At 41.0% G+C, this 19,642-nt stretch overlaps 1 protein-coding gene across 2 annotated transcripts in view; it reads left to right on the top strand.

Moving 5' to 3' along the window:
* The window catches only part of TMEM154 (transmembrane protein 154), a 56,762-nt gene that overhangs the window by 32,507 nt on the left and 4,613 nt on the right, over window positions 1-19,642 (top strand). The window contains exons 4-6 of one of the 2 annotated variants that reach the window (XM_011956416.1): window positions 5,703-5,730; window positions 6,968-7,053; window positions 9,117-9,174. In XM_011956416.1, coding sequence (XP_011811806.1) covers window positions 5,703-5,730; window positions 6,968-7,053; window positions 9,117-9,174 — 172 coding nt within the window. Of the gene's footprint in view, window positions 1-3,182; window positions 3,621-5,702; window positions 5,731-6,967; window positions 7,054-9,116; window positions 9,175-19,642 lie in introns of those variants that run through there. The other variant, XM_011956421.1, reaches the window with a different exon arrangement.

The raw sequence follows: 19,642 nt of genomic DNA on the forward strand, positions 1-19,642 counted from the left end.
GAAACTAAAAAATTAATGTGACTTGCTTTATTGCAATATTCACTTTATCGCAGTGGTGTGGACCTGAACCTGCATATTTCTGGGGGATGCTTTTCTGCTACTGCCATCTCCAGATGAAGATCCTGTATAATTTGGGGAAAGAAAAAGGCTGATCAAGAAGTGGGTCAGATTAGGGTTAGGGATGCGAAGGCTAGAGGCCCTGGGGTCATCACCACAAGAAGAGTGTTCTTTCATCTATATTTCTGTCACAGATTTTATTTTCTCCACCACCCCACATCCCAATTTGATCTTGAAAAGTCCTGGAGGAAGCATTGTTCTTGTTCCCATTGAAGCTATGCTAACTTTTATAATCAAATTCTTCAACTGTCTAAAGATTAGTAATATCAATCTGAAAACCAATTAGATAGAAATTCTCTCAGTCAGAGACTCACTTTGAGAGCATTCAGTTCTGATTCAAGGATCATCATGTACTAGGGGTCAGGGCAGTTCTAGGTCCAAAGCAGACTTGGGTACTTTTGGTTTGTGGTAGTAAAAATTACTCGGATTTGATTTTTTTTTTTTTTTTTTTTTTTTTTTGAGACGGAGTCTTGCTCTGTCGCCCAGGCTGGAGTGCAGTGGCCGCAATCTCAGCTGACTGCAAGCTCCACCTCCCAGGTTCACACCATTCTCCTGCCTCAGCCTCCTGAGTAGCTGGGAATACAGGCACCCGCCACCTCGCCCGGCTAATTTTTTGCATTTTTAGTAGAGACGGGGTTTCACCATCTTAGCCAGGATGGTCTCTATCTCCTGACCTCATGATCCGCCCGCCTCGGCCTCCCAGAGTGCTGGGATTACAGGGCGTGAGCCACCGCGCTCGGCTCAGATTCGATTTTTAAGTTGAAGCCTTTATAGTCTTTCCAAAAAGTTACTCAAAGGATAGGAACATCTCTAATACAATACATAGTCATACATGTATACAAAACTCACTTTATGTCCCTCGCTCCCACCAGAGGGCACCTCTGGCTTTGGGGCCATGCCTTTGTCCCACATGCCTCCCTCACTGTCCCTGTGCCAGAGGAACCTTTCATTGCCAGCAGCTGAGGCAAATGTGAGCTGGGAAAGAAGCCCCAAAGAGTATTTCCTTTCATGGCAGAGGCTGACATAATAGATTCCAAGGAAGTAGGAAATACACGTTTCTCCACTGCTTGGAATTTCAGAACTTCCTAATAACATAGTCATATGGGGGCTTCTTTCTATTTAAGAAAAAAAAGCAAACAGAGCTTTTTAAATTTTTTAAAATTCAGGGAAAGTCATGATTTCCTTCCCCAAACCATGGCTGGTTTTACCTAGTGGAGTCAAGGGTTGGGGGGATGTCAGAGGTATCCACTCACACATGGTGGGACTCTTAGGCTCCAAATCCAGAAATTGATTTTTCATTGAATTTCATTGTGAAAGTCTCATGGTTCAAAAGCCATTTACAAGTGAGAGCCAGCCTCAACCTCAGACATGGCCCATGTATCCTCCACTGTAACTACATTTGAAGTATTTGCTGTTCCCAGAACATGACTTGACTTTCAGGGTGCCTCCATGCCTGGTTGATACCATTTCTTCCGTCTGGAATTTTCTTCTTGTCTGCTTGGCAAACTGCCATCCCATTTTTTAGGGCCCAGGTCTGTTTTTGTTTTGCTTAAGAGACAGGGCCTTGCTCTGTCGCCCAGGCTGGAATGCAGTGGCACGATCCTAGCTCACTGCAGCCTCAAACTCTTGGGCTCAAGCGATCCTCCCACCTCAGCCTACAGAGTAGCTGGTACTACAGGCCTGTGCAACTATGCCTGGATAGTTTTTTATATTTTAAAAAAATGTTTTGTAGAGACGACATCTTGTAATGTTGCTCAGGCAAGTCTCAAACTCCTAGGCTCAAGTGATCCTCCCACCTCAGCCTCCCAAAGCACTGGGATTACAGGTGTGAGCCACCACACCCCATTGCTAGGGTCCAGTTTTTAGGAAGCCTTGAATAATCCTTCCCTAGGCAAAATTAATTACCACCTCTTCTGTGCTCTCAGAATACTTTGTTCACACTCTTTGTTCACAGTATTCACATTGTCGTAAGTTGGTGACTTGCTTCCTTCCTTCCTTCTTTTCTTTTTTCTTTTCTTATCTTTCTTCTTTTCTTTCTGGGTTATGTTGTCGTTAAGGCCCAAGAGAACCAAGAACTGGTCTTATTTGTGTTGTGTGACAGTGTAGCATTGAGGTTGACAGTCCAGACTCAAACCACATACACTGCTTGGTTGGCTTGCACTTCCTGGCACTGTGACTCTCTGATTAAGTTTCTTCATCAGTAAAATGCTCAAATTCAATACCTACCTCATAGAGTTGTGAGAATTAAATGGTTTATATAGGCAAATCACTTAGAAAAAGTCAGAACCTGGCATAAGTGCTAAGTGCTAGCTTATTATCATCCCTTTAGCTAACTCAATGCCTAGCCCAACACACACTAGCTGTTTGTTTGTTTGTTGAATAAGTGACTTAATTAAAGAATGTTAGAATGTTTTTTAAAGAACATCTACTCTCAGAGGGAAAGCCAAATTTGTACATTATCCTTACTATGAATTGGTACATTGTTTTTACCTTAAATATGCCTAACTTTAAAAAACACAACAGAGAAAACTTAGAATTTCAAAACAATTGGCTTATCGTGAAAGTTTTTGATAGAGAGTTTTATTTGAATTTTTTTCTCTTATCAGCCAATACTTTAATACAGACATGATCACTAGCTGCTTAACAGAGGGATATCATTTCAGAAAAACTGAATGCTCAAAGTTCATAAAAGCACAATATTTACATTAGCAAAATGTGATTTTTTTCAGGTAAAATACAATTATCATGGAAGGTCAGAGCAGTATGTTGCTTGGAAAGCTCCCACAGAAATGCTTTACAGGAGGGCATGGATACCTGCACACTGTGTCCCCTGGGAAAGTTAGAAGCAGACATACTGTTTCTTATTCCACGTGGATAGAACCTGGTCTGTTATACTATACCAGGAAATAAGTCTTTAAATCTGACACTGGGAGAGGACTTGGCCAAAACTTTTAGAACACTTCATCTGATTGGAAATTACTTTTTCCTTTGGGCTTGTCCGTTTCATGTCCAGGGAAAGGGAAACGTGGTGTAGTAACGTGATGTTCTGCTATCATTCTTCCTAGACCTCCCGGCATTAAATCTGCAGTGTCTTGATGTGCGAGGTCTCTCTGAAAGAGCTGCAGGGAAAACAGCTGGCAATAAACTACCACTTTAAACAGGCTGTGGCTACATGATGCCTGGCTTGCTCAGTAAATCTTCTGGAAAGAGACTCTTTCTCTTGCTCACTGCTCAGCATGGAAACAAGATAAGGAAGACAGAGGCTCCTGTAGCTCCTGCCCTCCCCTAGCCTCCACCAGACAACCCCACTGTCGAATGCACAAAGGAGAGGATCTGAGAGGAGGGTACTGTCAGGCTAAGTGGGGGTCATGTAGGAACTGAAGGAGGAGGACAAAGTGGGTCGGAGGAGATGAAATGGAAGGGTTGTTGGAGGGAAAATGGAATGGAGGGGGGTTGAGATGGAGCTTTGTAAGAGCTGCATTTGCCTCCTGGTTGCAAAGGGAATAGGTGGCTATTCATAAATAGACATAGGCCGGTGGAGTGGAGCGGGCAGAGCCTGATTGCTGAGGACAAGTAATTGGTCTCCCTCCTGGTTTAATGCTCTGCTCTTTGTGTGCCCTCCCAGATGTTTTTCTGTTGCCATGGTGGCTGGAGCAGAGGTAATAGCCATGGAGTAGGGAAGATGAGGCCACAGAAAGCTTTTTGCTCTATTTTGATACTGATTACAGGAGCTTCACATTTGGTGCATCTGGAGCACTTTTGTAATGGCTTTTAAAAGTTTTCCTTCATCTGCATGCAGGCTAGCTTTTGCTCACCCTGAAGCCTGTGGGGAACCCAGATTATAAAGATAAATCCATGCCCACAATGGTGGGGCCATGCCGCCACTTGCTCTCTGGGAAATTAGTCAGGGATTATTCAGCAGGGAAAAAAGGAGAGGGAGGAGGAGGGAGTGACAAAACAGGAGGATCTTTATGGGTCACCTGTAGGGATGTTCAATTGTGTAGAGCTTTATTTATAGTAAAATTCCTTAAGGAAATGGCCTGTATATTTTAGATAGAAAGTGTGTGTTTGTGGGGGGTGTGTGTGTGTGTATTCTCCTTTTCCCATCTAAGTTTCTGAGGAGTTAGGCATCTGCAGGAAGCTTTAGATTCCTACTGGAGGGCAAGAGGACATAGCCTGCAGCTCCTGGAAGGCAAGCAGTGATGGCATGAAACTTACATCTGTGCCCAGCTTTCCTGGATTAGCAATGCCATTCAAGCTTGCCAACCCACAGGAAATTACAGCAGCTCACTGCCGCCAGGAACTCAGTTCCAGGTGTCTGCTGGTTGTGTTCCTTCACTGAGGGCCTCCATTTCTCCAGGACAGACAATAGGAGGCCTCTGATTGCCAAGGATCAGAAACCTCTGACTATTTGGTGGACCCTACAAAATGGTTTGCTTTTCAATCATTTTCACATCATAAATGGTGCAGTAGGCCTATGCTATCCACTCAACATCATTGCCTCATTTCTCTGGATGTGTTGGTTCTCCTGTCAAATGAAACAGGGCTTCAGCTGGGACATCAGGCTCCGATTCTCACCACTTGTTCATTTGGAGTCTGATGTGCGTTAGAGCCATTTTGTAAACAGTTACCTGACTCTCACCTCAACCAATGGGAACTAAAAACAGGCTTCTTGGAAGTTTCACTATGCTAAGTCCAAAATATTGGACATGAATTGAACCCCAGTGCTGGACAATTGAGGTTAACACCTAATCATTTATTCCACTGATATTGACTAGGCATTTACCAGGTACTGTGCTAGCTGGCTCAGAGCTGGGGGGATACCACAACGAGTAAGACAGACACAATCCCTGCCCCTTTGTACTTATGGTCCAGTAAGAGAGACAGACAGAAAAAAAAAAAAATCAAACAGACGAGTTGACCAATGAGAAATTGTGGCCAATATTATGAAGGATGCAAGCAAGGTGCTGAGCTGGGGAGCAACAGGAAAGATGGGCCCTGCTTTATATAGAGGAGGTGGGGACGGCCTCCCTGAGGAAAGAGTATTTAAGCTGGGACCCTGAGGATGTGAGGGATCTGGCCATGCAAAGAGCAGGGGTAAAAGGAAAATTCCAAGGGGAGCCCTTGATGGAAGAGACCACATCTTTTGCCAGGAGTGAGGCAGAGTGCCACAGTGCTCAGCATGGTGTATCACAGGAAATGAAGCAGCGACCTTTAGATCTGGGACATTTTACTGAAGGAGGCCAAGGAGCAAGCCCTCTTGTTTCACCCTCCCTTGCCTTTCCTTACCACTGTTTTCCTCTTCTTGTGGATGTAAAAAATAAAGACAGATGAACATCTGATCTGAAGTAAGTGGTCTCCGCTGACCATCCACATCTAAAAGAAAGCAGATTTCACAGGGATTAGGACCTAGTTTCAATATGGCAATCCGCACTTGTTTAACTCTAAGTTAATGATCGCTCCTTTAAAAACATTACTTAATGTCATTTTGCTCTCTTTGTAAAGCAGACTTCAGCTGTTGTTGAGATTAAAAGTTGTTACAGAAGAACAAAGCTAACATGACCTTTATGTTCATTTCCTTGTAGATGAACTGGGAAATGAAAACGTGAAAGTGTAAGTTTTCCTGCTGCCTCTGATCCACCTGGGGTGTGAACAGCAACAGTTAGGGCAGACAGCTGCCTTTTCAGGTGTTTTTGTTCTGACACCTTGCGGAGCTCTCCTGCTTCCCAGGCTGGGCTGGAGATCTCTGGTAGCCTAAGGGAGGATGTGCTGGCATCCCCACACCCTATCCAGCGTGTGAGTGTGATCTGGGCAAGGACAGTGTGCCATCTGCTTTATTTCGTTGTCCTACGTTCAGGAAAGAATCCTGACTGCTGCCAATTTCAAGCGCGTAGCAGTTAAATATTCCATCCCTAGTTGTATTTCAAGGATGTCGTTTCATTTACTCTGATTAGAAATTTTATCACCTGGAAAGATACCTGAGCTGGTATTTAGCAGGGGATCCCTGGTCGAAGCAGAAGTTCGCACAGCAAGAACCCCCAGGGATGGGAGAGAGAGAGGAGGAAGAAGGGAAGAGTGGGAGGAGCAGGAGGAAGGGAGAGGAGGGAGGGAAGGGGGGGTGGGAGAGAGAAAAACAAGCCTCCACTCAGAAGCATGTTCTGGGGTGATGCCATCCCCTCCCCACCTTCCAAGCAGCCTTCTGGTTTAGAAACTTTGTGGCTTCCTCTACACAGTGTACTGCCTATGCTGCTTTCAGAGGTGGTGGTCCCTCTTTCCCCAGCCCTATCTCCACTAACCATGGGCTCTGTCCCTTGACTGTGCACTTTGAGCTTCTGCAAGTGAGGGCGGGGAATTTCTGAAAGCAATTGCTCCATTTCTCCAAAAGGGAAAGGCCTGGGAATTGAAGGGACAGGTGATAACTATGGCCTGTTGACAGTGACCTCTTGACCTGGGGCACTGATCAAAAAACCCCAAGGAAGAGGAAGTGAAATTAAGCAAGGCTAAAATGCTTAATGTGGCAACTCCCCGGAAGGGCCTCACCCTGGGAGCCTTGCAGACTTGACTTTGTACCTTCAGGGGAGCAGTCAGTCTCCTGGGTTCCCTTGTAGTCCACTTGCTGGGCCTGTGGGCACCCCACTTTTGGACCTGTGATAAATGTATGTTTGTGTGGTAGCCTTTCTTCCTACTGAAGTTTGATAGTTTGGACAAGGGCAAGCCCTCAGGCTTCCCTAGAGCATAAGGCACTGAATCAAGTTCATCTTCCTCAGGATCAGCACTCTAGTCTCTTTCCAAATGAAATCAGACGCATTTCACATTTCTTTCCAACAAGCCTTTTGCTCTCTATTTCTAGCCCTATTTTTGAGGAAGATACACCCTCTGTTATGGAAATTGAAATGGAAGAGCTTGATAAATGGATGAACAGCATGAATAGAAATGGTATGTGGTAACCTAAAGTTTGTTTTTTTTTCTTTCCTCTTTAGTAATAGAAGGCTGCAACAGCTTTATAAATATCTCAATAAATCCTGGAGTGAGACAGAGCCCAATCCCACATTAGATCTGGTACATGCAGATAATAAACTTGGTCTGACAATATTTAAATATTCAGCTTAATTGTTGCCACTTGTTTTTATTTCTGTACAAGTCGTTGAAATGGTCTTTTTGAAACAGAAAATGGTATTTTACTCAAGAAAGGAAATCTCTGAGGCCAAATGATCTGGAAAAAGTTAGCATCTGGCATTAACTTATACATTACAGAATTTAGAGATCTATAATTTTAAACTGACTATGGATATAAAACTTTATCAAATGTAGTAGCCATAGATCTGTGCTGTTCAACGTAATAGACAATCACCAATGTGGCTATTTAAATTTAAATTAATTAAAACTAAAATTAAAAATATTGAGTGTTTAGTAGCCAATGGCTACTTAAGTGGACAGTGTAATGTAGAATATTTCTATCACTTTAGAATGCTCTATTGGACATTGCTCATGTAGATGGTGATACACATACCGCATATAACAACTTCCAATTGATATCTGGCGGTAATGGAAGTCTATGTTCCTTACTTTTTAGTAAATCAATAATGGGACTTTAAAATGACGACAGCTGCTTTTTCTTTTTTAAATTCCCTTTAAAAATTAATTATTTTTACTACTTAGATTAAATTAATAAAAACCCAGCATTATCATATCATTTGTATTTTTTACCATTTATCTTAAAAAAAAATACCCTAGAGTCTGTCAAATTCAACACTCTATGGTAGAGTTCGAAAATTCAGAGACTGATTATAAGGATTATTACTACCAGGCCAGGCACGGCGGCTCACATCTATAACCCCAGCACTTTTGAAGGCCGAGGCGGGTGGATCACCTGAGATCAGGAGCTCAAAACCAGCCTGGCAAACATGGTGAAACTCCATCTCTACTGAAAATACAAAATTAGCTGGGTGTGGTGGCGCATGTCTGTACTCCCAGCTACTAGGGAGGCTGAGGCAGGAGAATAGCTTGAACCCAGGAGGCAGAGGTTGCAGTGAGCCGAGATCGCACCACTGCACTCCAGCCTGGGTGACAGAGCAAGACTCTATCTCAAACAAACAAACAAACAAAGAATTATTACTACCACAGGCTTATCAAGATGTGATTTCAAAAAAGAGCCACTCGGCTAACCTGTACAATTTCTAACAGGAAAGAAGGACTCTATAAAGCCATTCTATTTGAGGATGGGGCGGGTCATTGAGTTAGTACTTCAGGAATCTCATTTTGTTGTTTTCAGTTGCTAAAAGTAATATGCATACATAGTAGAATTTTTTAAATGTAGAAAAAAAAGTAGAAGAAAAAAATTCACTACAGAAAAGGCAATCTCTTCTTACTATGTTGTTGTATTACGTTTTGTGCCAGAGATTTTGTGAAATATAAAATCATGATTCTGTCATGCTCACTAAAACCAGAAAACTGGAAAAGGCATTTCTATTTGACAACTAAAGCTGAGTTATTTTGACATATAGGTGATAGAATCAAATAATTTTTTTGCCCTTAAAAATAACGAGTGGTGTATAGAAAGGAACTCATGATCATAGGAAGATTGGCTGTTTTCCCGCTTTACCCAATTCCTTTCTACCATGCAATTTGATGAAATCATTCTGCAGACACGCTGGAACCTCAGGCGAAGCCATCTTATTCCGGTGTCTATCCTGAGACGTGCAGATTCTAGCTTTGGGAGCACTGGGGTGCTACAGGGACAGAATAACCAAGCAGTGATGAATTGTGTCCTTTCCAGGGTCAGAGGCACGTTGAAGTTTTGTATCTGTGTTATTAGCGCTTTTTCCATTTCAAGAACCTTGACATCATTAATCTTTTTGCCACTGTCACTCCTTGGTGAGGCCATTTTAGCACAAGTAACCACGCAGATCAGAGAACTATGGTATTCAACTGTATCAGGTTTGTGGATAGAAGATACAATTTCAGGAACTAACAATGAGTTTGCTTTTATTCTGTCCTAGCCGACTATGAATGTTTACCTACCTTGAAGGAAGAGAAGGAATCAAATCACAACCCAAGGTACTTCTCATTTCTGCCACAGATTATATGTATATAGCAGGGAGGGGATTGGGAACGAGGCTTCTCAGTGCCTGTAAATTGTATGAGACCATTTACATGGGTGGATACGTGCATAGTGTGGAGAGGAAGTGTGTTACAGAAAATAGAAGGCTATGAAGTAAATATCCTAGGGCCCTTTATCTTTAGAAATAAATTAGTATTGACATTTTCTTGCCCTTCTGAGGAGACACTGTTGCCTCAGCTTCTGTTTTAGTCATAAAACTTTCCAATTATGACAAACTGTAGGTTTGTTTACCTTGGATAAATAGATGTTTGGTAAGGAAAACAGATGGAGGCGACAGTCTTAAAGTGGGTAACTGTAAACTAGAGTGAGAAAATAAATGGAAATTTAAAAAAAATGTTCCATTTTACCGCTAGGTGGCTCTGCTTGATAGAAAATTTTAGTGCTTTGGGGTTTGGGTATCGTTTAGCATTCCACAATTTCATTTAAATTATATTATCTTTTGTGAGGATAGAAATGACCACGTTGGGGGTGTTTTGATTAGAAAATTGTTTTATCAGGACATGGGAAGTGTTCTAAGGAAAAAGGACTGATGGTTCAGCAGGTTGGGGACTTGCTCCGCAGAGCTCTGCTGTGACCTTGGAGGTACTGAGTGGTTGGCAGCAATCACTCATGGATACCCAGAGAGGAGAGAACTTGAGCCTATGCCTGAGATATCACACTTCTGTTGGAATAAATGGAATAAACCTTCAGGCAGGATAAATGCTCTCCCTCTGTGTTCGCCAGAAGTCTGGTGCCAGTCATCTTAAATGCTTCCAGACTGCAGTCACTTGTCACTGGGCAATCCCTGAAGCCTGAGCATCGCAAGGGAATACTGATTATTAGGCAGTGGTTGGGGCAGTCAGATGTTTATCTTTGGACCCTTTTTCTGCATCTCCCCCTAAACCTTACTTAAGAATTCACCATCCCAAATCTCTCCTCACATCACACCACACAGTCTTACTCAGACAAACCTCAGCTCTGATGCCAAAGTCTATACCTATTGTAGATTTAGGTCAATATCACCCCCCTAGGCATTTTCATGTTAAGATTCTTTGCCAGTTCAGAAAGGATTCTATCCTATTTAAAAGAGATTCCAGGTCACGCTTGGTGACGCTTGCCTGTAGTCCTAGTTACTTGAGAGGCTGAGATGAGAGGATTGCTTGAGCCCAGGATTTCAGGATTGTAGTGAGCTATGATTGTACCACTGCATTCCAGCCTGGGCAACAAGCGAGAGCAACACCCTGTCTCTAAGAGACAGAGACAGAGAGAGAGAGAGAGAGAGAAACAAGCAGGTGGAAGAAAACAAAATGCCAGGGGGAATATTACAAAGGGATATTTTCCCCATGTTTTGACCTTACCTGGAAATCTATAACTATATATGTCTGGTATAGGGCTCAGATCACTACTAAACCTCCATAAATATCTTAAATATCTTATTACTCTATCCCTGATGAGCACCCTCAATGATGCTACAAACCACCCTCAGTGATTTTTACATACCTGCCTTTTGCTCTTTGAAATTGTAGGCAACATGGAAGAAGCTTAACATTACAGAATTGTATGGCAGTGAAAGCTCCTTAAAAATTAGATTTTTGGCCAGGCACGGTAGCTTATGCCTGTAATTCCAGCACTTTGGGAGGCTGAGGCAGGCAGATCACCTGAGGTCAGGAGTTTGAGACCAGCCTGGCCAACATGGTGAAACTGTGTCTCTACTAAAAATACAAAAATTAGCCAGGCAAAGTGGCGGGTGCCTGTAATCCCAGCTACTCGGGAGGCCGAGGCAGGAGAATCCCTTCAACCCAGGAGGCGGAGGTTGCGGTGAGCGCTGATCACACCACTGCACTCCAGCCTGGGCAACAAGAGCGAAATTCTGTTTCAAAAAAAAAATCAGATTTTTGAAATAATGACAAAATGAGCTAGAGCCTTAACATAGTTAAATTATTGTTTTAAAAGGGAATATCTACATTCCTCTGTGGGTCCAGAGCTGTCTGACATTCACAGGATGGCTGTCAGGCCTTCACTTTATGCCCTTTCAGTGATGCCAGCACTAGCATTTGAGAACCAAGAATGGCAAGTCCCAGATCTTTGTAAAGTCAGGCACTTTCTGATTACTTCAAAGGTTATTGTGATATTGCAAAGTTAATTTTTTATTCACTAAAAAATCTAAGAAAAGTACATTGGTTTTAGAACAAAATCCAGCACAAAGTAAGTTCTCAATAAGCACTGGTTATTGCTACTATAATAATTAGGAAATTAAAACTGATGTATAGAAACTCACTGCCTTTATACTAAGACCCAGCTCACTGGATTAAAAAACAAACAAAACAAAAAAAACCTCACTTCCTTTATCCTAAGCCTGTATCCTAAGACCCAGACATGTCAATATTGGTGGACAAAGCATTATTTTTGTCCCTGTGTTCTCTGTGGTTTCTTTCTGGACCTCCCAATCCTGGGAAATCAGGAATTTGTTTGATCTACTATGAGACTTTCTGTTCTCCTTCATTACTGGCATAGGCCCATTAATGTTGGTGATTTGGGAATAGTCCACTTATCGCTCTGGAGTTTTTTGGTGTTTTGTTGTTTTGTGTTGAGACAGAGTCTTGTTCTGTTGTCTAGGCTGGAGTGCAGTGGTGTGATCATGGCTTACTGCAGCCTCAACCTCCTGGGCCTAAGTGATTCCCCCAACTTAGCCTCCCTAGTAGTTGGGACCACAGGTTTGTCCACCATGACTGGCTAATTTTATTTTACTTTATTGTGGTGACAGGGTCTCTTTATGTTGCCCAGGCTGGTTTCACACTTTTGGGCTCAATCAATCCTTCTGCTGCCTTGGCCTCCCAAAGTGTTGGGATGACAGGAGTGAGCCACTGTGCCTGGCCCATTCTGAAGTTTTTAAAAGCATATTAGCACCTTATAATTTGGATAATCTTTCTTTTCTGTCATAATTTTAGTTACATTTCTTTTTCTTATGCTAATGTTTTAACTACATTGATAATCCATAAAATGTTTACTTTGAGTATCTACCCTGCGACAAAAATAAGATTTCTTTTGTCTCTAAAAGCTTGTGAATTGTTATAGATACAGGTGGAAAGTGCATTAGTGGGTCATAAGACTTGGAATCAGAAGACTCATTTTCAGACCTAATTTGAATGCTTGTTTGTTCTTTAGACAAAAACAAGTCACTTTAGCTCTCTGAGTTTTAATTTCTTCATCTTGAAAAATGGAAATAAGAACATCTGTCCTTCTAGTTTCACAGGATGATATAAGAGAATGAAACCACCTAACTAGGTTTTATTTTTATTTTATTTATTTATTTATTTATTTGAGACGGAGTTTTGCTCTTGTCGTCCATGCTAGAGTGCAATGGTGCAATCTCGGCTCATTGCCAGCCTCTGCCTCCTGGGTTCAAGCAGTTCTCCTGCCTCAGCCTCCTAAGTAGCTGGGATTACAGGTGCCCACCACCATGCCCAGCTAATTTTGTATTTTTAATAGAGACGGGGTTTTACCACATTGGTCAGGCTGGTCTCAAACTTCTGACCTCAGGTGATCCATCCACCTCGGCCCCCCAAAGTGCTGGGATTACAGGTGTGAGACACTGCGCCCAGCAGTAGCTAAGTTTTAAAGCATTATGCAAGTGAAACTAATTATTTTTATGCAGTGGCAATAGTTCTTCCCCTCCCACATTGGTATTTTAAAAGATTATTTTTAGGGCAGTTTTAGGTTCACAGCAAAACTGAGCAGAAAGTACAGCGTTCCCATATACCCTCTGCCCTCACACATGCACAGCCTCTTCCATTATCAATGTCCCCCATCAGAGTGCCACATTTGTTGCAATCAATCAACCTACATTGACACACCATTATCACCCAAAGTTTTCCATTGGCTTTTACTTTGTGCATGATTCTTCCTCTGTCATCGAAGTAGTATACAGGTGAATTTAATGCTTCAGAAAGTATGCAACAGTCATTAAAAATTGAATTTAGTGGAAAACACACTTCTTTCTCCTGATAAACAAAGACTTCTGGAATTCATTTACAGGGTTCCACTTTCCTTGATGCTAGAAAGACATCCCTGACAAAGAACCTCTGTTATCTATTAAGTCCATAGAACCTAAATCCGCCATGCTTCTGGGAAAAGGGAGTTAATCTGGTAACCACCCTACAGTGAATATACCACATTGTGTGCAAAGACTTCAACTCTTCAACCTTGTCTTGTTAGGGTCCATAATCTCAGGGCTTTCAGAATTTTATCCACGTCTGATTGGCCAGTCCTTGTTCATTACTTTCCTCTGTCCTCATTGAATGGATATTCTTCCTAAGCTGTGGAATCCAAAAGACAGCACAGGATTTTAATAAGGACCAGAGATGTACAAAATACTATGGGAAGTTGACACTATGGTTTTCATGTTTTAAAAAAATCAATAGGAAAAGCAACGAAGGAATCATGGGGAAGGAGAGTGTTTCATATTCTTATTTTCCATCTTAGCATCTTTTCTGTGATTCATACCTGCTATGTGCCTGGCACTGCACAGGGGCATAGTGTAAGTGGGAGGAGGGCGCTAGGAGGGGTCTGCTCTCAAGTTGAAGAGAATTTCATCCCTGATCTCGTTAAGCATCGCCAACACATGGTAATGACAGGAAACAGATCCACTTGGTTGGTTTTATTATTGTTTTAACTTTCATGTAGAAAACACACTCCCTTATTGCCTAACCCCACCCTCACAACACCCTCCCAAATACCACTAGATAGTGGTGCAAACAAGAAAAAGTCCCTTTTATCATGACTCTTCCAATCTAGCCAGCCTCTTCCTTCTTCTGGAGGCATTTGTAGTTAGAAGGTTTCCTGAAAGCTTGGTCTTTCTGTCTCTGCAACCTCAGATGAATAACCACAGACAAGGAATCGCAAGTATCAGCCAAATGCCTGTCTTCTTTCCTCTTATATCTCTTGACCACAGGGATTTTACATTGAGCAACAACATAGGGAAAGATTAGGGAAAGAATTAGATTTGGTAGGCGGGGCGTGGTGGCTCAAGCCTGTAATCCCAGCACTTTGGGAGGCCAAGACGGGCGGATCACGAGGTCAGGAGATCGAGACCATCCTGCCTAACCTGACACTCCGTCTCTACTAAAAAATACAAAAAACTAGCCGGGCGAGGTGGTGGGTGCCTGTAGTCCCAGCTACTCGGGAGGCTGAGGCAGGAGAATGGCGTAAACCTAGGAGGCGGAGCTTGCAGTGAGCTGAGATCCGGCCACTGTACTCCAGCCTGGGGGACAGAGTGAGACTCCGTCTCAAAAAAAAAAAAAAAAAAAAAAAAAAGAATTAGATTTGGTTCTGCTCAAGTGGATTTATAATTTTGAAAATTCAGTAATAATTACAATAATAGTAAGACATTTACATCATGTTTTCTATATGCTAGATGCCTAAGAAATTAACTAAGAGAGAGTAACAGTATATCTGTTCTTGTAATAATTTTTACTGTTTATTCTATAGTTTATGTTTCTGAGCTCAATGTCATTATAAAAATGAGTCGCTTCACTATTTTTCAGGAAAAGTTTAGGTTAGTTTAATAGAGAATTTTGTGGATTTCTTCCTGTTTCATCCCTTCTCTTTGTCATTTTTTGAGAAAGTACAATTTTTGATGTAGTTTTTCAAAAGATATTTATTGAACACTTAATATGTGCCTGACACTGTTGACATCATGTCAAAACAACCAGTTAAAAATAATATAATTTGAGTAAACTTGGAACTCAGAGAGGTTAAGTGGCTTGTTCAAGTTCACATGGCAGGTTAGTATCTGATAAAGCTCAATCTAGAGAAGAGTTTCTTTTAAAAGTGTATTTTCATTCTCTTTTACTATTTTGTTAAAATAAGAGATATTTCATAAATTAAAAGACAAATTATAGATTAGAAAAAGAAGAACACTCAGCAGCAAGAAAGCCAGCCACCATGAGGCTAATATAGGAAAGTATTTGGTGAATAATGTGTCTATCACCCAGCACAGTCATTGTCAACACTTAACCATTAATTGCAAGAAAACAGCAGTTTTGTGTGAGCTTTTTTTGGCCTGTCTGCTCAAGTCAATCTTTGTGACCACTTCTATTTTTTTTTTCTTTGTGTAGAGGCTTCTTTCCTGTTTTCTTCTTTAGTCCCTCAAAGTCATTTAAAAGTGTATAAATCCTTCTTGACTTACAGTGGGGTTACGTCTTGAGAGACACACTGTAAGTAAAAAAATCGTAAGTCAAAAATGCACGATATTTTCAAATTATAATGGGTTTATCTAGAGATAGCCCCATCGTAAGTCAAGGCGTGTAGTGAATACATATCACTTTTGCTCCATTGTAAAGTCAAAAAAAGTGTAAGTTAAACATTGTAAGTCGGGAATCATCTGTAATTCAAGTATTAAGTGTCGGTTTCTCTCAGATCTGAGCTTGATATTATGAGGGATACAAAGTAACAGTTTATAATCCTGCAGGATGATAACCTCAAATAGTATTATTAAAACACAGATGCACACGTGCATGTGTGTGTGTGCCTGTATGTGTTGGATGAGGGAAGATGTACTTACTTTTAAAAACCACAGCATTGCTTGAATAGTGGCCTAGATCATATCTACAACATGGGCATGATCTATGTGCATGACTAGGCTTGCCTCTGATGTTAGCCAGATGCATTACCTCAATCATTCCACCTGAGACCAGGCCTCTTGCAGGAAGGAGAAAGGACATTCTATTGAAGAGAAAGGGAGCCTGATCTAATTGTTATGTGATTTTGTGCTAAACTGAACTCTGCACTCTCCCTAAAAATGAGTTAGAGAGCATCATAACACAAGAAAGGTTGAACATAGGTTTATTGCCGTCTCTGGAGACAGAGTACACGAGCTGTGGTCATAAAGAGGGATTGTTACAAGATAGACTGGTCAGGAGAACAAAGATGACTTATCTAATCCTGACTGCAACAAAGGGGCAATTATGAAACAAGGTATTACAGTTGCATCAGTCCTTATTCAACTGGTAGCATGCCCATTACATGCCTTCTTAAAGAAAACAATACAATGATGCTTTTTAATCAATTAAATTTGGTTATATTTGCCAGCCTGTTACTATGCAGACTTTTGGGAAAGGTGCTCCACATTCTTTTTTTTTTTTTTTTTTTTTGAGATAGGGTCTCACTGTGTTGCCCAGACTGGAGTGCAGTGGTGTGATCTCAGCTCACTACATCTCCTCAACCTTCCCAATCTCAGGCAATCCTCCCACCTCAGCCACCCAAACGTAAGGTATAAGATTGGTACAAAAGTAATTGCGGTTTTTGCCATTACTTTTAATAGCTGGGACTACTGACACGAGCCACCATGCCCAGCTAATTTTTGAATTTTTTGTAGAGACAATGTCTCACTATGTTCCCCAGGCTGGTCTTGAACTCATGGGCTCAAGTGGTCCTTGAGGCTTAAGTGCCCCGGCCTCCCAAGTTGCTAGGATTACAGACATAAGCCACCACACTTGGCCCACATTCTTAAAATATCTGTCTAACATTCCTAGAAAAATTGCTCACTAAAGTTACCATCGTAGATAAGTTACTAAAACTGCTTTCAAACTAAAGGTTTGGAAAGGGATCACTTATTTGATTTGTTGCAATTCTGTGACAGTTTGCAAGATTTTTTTAACAGAGAACTCCTAAGAATTTTCAGAATTAAAAATGTCTAGGTTTATTTGATGATTTCACAGAGAGAATAAATAGCCAAAAAGACAGCAGGAAACGTATCTAACTAAATAAAGGAATGAGCATTTGGGAGAGAATGCCTCCAGGCTCAAGTGGTGGGCCAGGTCCCAGCTTGCTGATTTACCAACATGCCTGATGTCCATCCCAGCACCAGTAAGAGTTGCTACACTGTAGGAGTGGCCTGATGTCCCACAGGTGAGGCAACTATTACCCTATGTGGCAGTGCTTGTCAGTTGCTCACGGTCCACAGAGCTGTGGCTGTGGGCACCATAGCTTGAGCTTCTTTTCCTCTTTTGTGCTTTAAGTTAAACAAGTTCTTGTTGATGGACAGTGTCCCACACTGAGCGTTCAAACTGCTTCCCCTTAGAAATTTAGTTTGTTTTGGAAGATGGTTGCTGAAAGCCTTTGGATATTTGAAACAATATTCATGCTAGTGTTTTACCAACAAACACTGGCTACTGTAAAACTTGCAAAATAAGGATTACTAACATTCATTCATGTGTCTGTGTGTCAGGCCTGGAGTATGGTATTCCACCTGCATTTTCTCATTTATTATTTACAAAACAATAAAGCTCGTGGTATAGGTATGTATGTTTTGCAGATGAGATGAGATAAGAACACTCCAGCTAAGAAAGGTTAATTTGCCCAATGTCACATAGCAAGAAAGTGAACCCTGATTCAGATTCAGGCCAACTGACCCAGGGCTCTTATCTACTATGCTAAAAAAGCCACTCAGCACACACACCAACATTGGTAATATCATAAAAACAGCACAAACGTAAACTACCCAGGGATCAACTTAACTGAAAAAATGCAGGTGATAATATAAAATGTTCAGATTTTTTTGTGGCACATGAAAGACTTGAACGAATGGAGAGGTATACTGTGTTCCTGATGAAAGACTCAACAATGTAAAAATGATCATCTTAAATTCAACCCAGTCATCTTAAAAATCCTTATGCACATTTCATCTGGAAGAATAACTGTGTGCAAAGAGCCAGGACAATTTTAAAAGAAGGAAAAAGTGAAATTGTAAGATGGAATAAGGGTAGAGAGTTCATAGGGAGCATGTTATGCTTGATCAACAATTAAAACAGTGTATACTTGGAACCAAATTAGAATTAATGTTTCATAGCAAGTGGATTATTTAATAAATAGTCTTGGGACAACTGACTAACATTTGGGGGAGAAATTTAGAGCTCAACCTCATGCTTTATACTAAAATAGACTCCAGATGAGTTTGAGTGTTAAAAAGAAAGAAAAAAAGCCAGAAAAAATACAGGAAAATATTATATAGCTTTAAGGACGGAACTAGTTTGAAAGCATGATACACAAGTCAGAAATCATATTTGAAAAGGATAGATGTGGCCGGGTGTGGTGGCTCACGCCTGTAATCCCAACACTTTGGGAGGCTGAGGCAGGCAGATCACAAGGTCAGGAGATCGAGACCATCCTGGCTAACACGGTGAAACCCCGTCTCTACTAAAAACTACAAAAAACTAGCCGGGCGAGGTGGCGGCGCCTGTAGTCCCAGCTACCCGGGAGGCTGAGGCAGGAGAATGGCGTGAACGCGGGAGGCGGAGCTTGCAGTGAGCTGAGATCCGGCCACAGCACTCCAGCCTGGGTGACAGAGCGAGACCCCGTCTCAAAAAATAAAAATAAAAATAAAAAATAAAAAAGTAACAGTAAATACGATACCATTTTCACCTACTGAACTCACAAAAAAAATGAAAATAATAATATTCAATGTTGGAGAGGACGTGGGGAAAAGGATATTTCCCTAAAGAGTAGTGTTGGAAGAAGGTAAATTGTAAAAATTTCTAGGAAAGGGGGATAATTTGACAATGAGCCATTAAAGCTTTAAAATTGTGTATACTTTGACCTAACAATTCCCTTTCTAGGGATATATGCAAAAGTAACTATTGGAAGTTTCCAAAGATGTAGCAATGTTTATAATAAATACAAATTAAAAATTTGAAGGAGCCTAAATGTTTAACAATAAGGAATTGGCTGAAAAAAATTTTCGATTTAGTGAGACAATAGAAAGCTATGTAGTCACTAAAAAGATGTTGTATATTTATTAGCAGAGACAGATGTTTACGTGTGAATGAGAGTGAGAAAAGCAGATTACAGAACAATATATAAAATATGATCCCATTTTGTACAAAAAGGATACATATCATTATCACAGGAAAATCTTTGGGGAATTAAATACCAAAATGTTAACATAATGAGATTATTGGTATCTTTGTTTTGCTTATTTGTATTTTCTATTTTTTTAACCAATGAATAGGGACTAATTTTATAATAATTAACTTTAAAAGTCACTTCTGTTATAACAGCTGGGCAAATATTAATGTTGTGGACAAAAGAGGGCCTTGCCTTTGTTGTTCAGTTGTATATTATACTCTGCTTCAAGTGGCTGAAATTTCAAGATAAGGTCACAAAAGGAAAACATGCAATTCAGAGACTTATGTTCTATAGAGATAGACTCCTGGATCTTTGAACTATTCTCTTACTACCACCCAATTTCCAAGACATTAAACCTCCTAGGGCAGTTTAAAAATTATTCAGGGTGACATAAGTGAGAGGGGTTGTCACATCTACTCTTCAGATGAAACATTTTTAAACTTTCAACCAGGCTTTCATTTGAAATACATTTTGATATGGTTTGTCTTTTTTTTTTTTTTTTTTTTTTTTTTGAGATAGGGT

This window comes from Colobus angolensis, unplaced genomic scaffold, assembly GCF_000951035.1.
Source record: "Colobus angolensis palliatus isolate OR3802 unplaced genomic scaffold, Cang.pa_1.0 Scaffold111, whole genome shotgun sequence".
Classification (NCBI taxonomy): Eukaryota; Metazoa; Chordata; class Mammalia; order Primates; family Cercopithecidae; genus Colobus; species Colobus angolensis.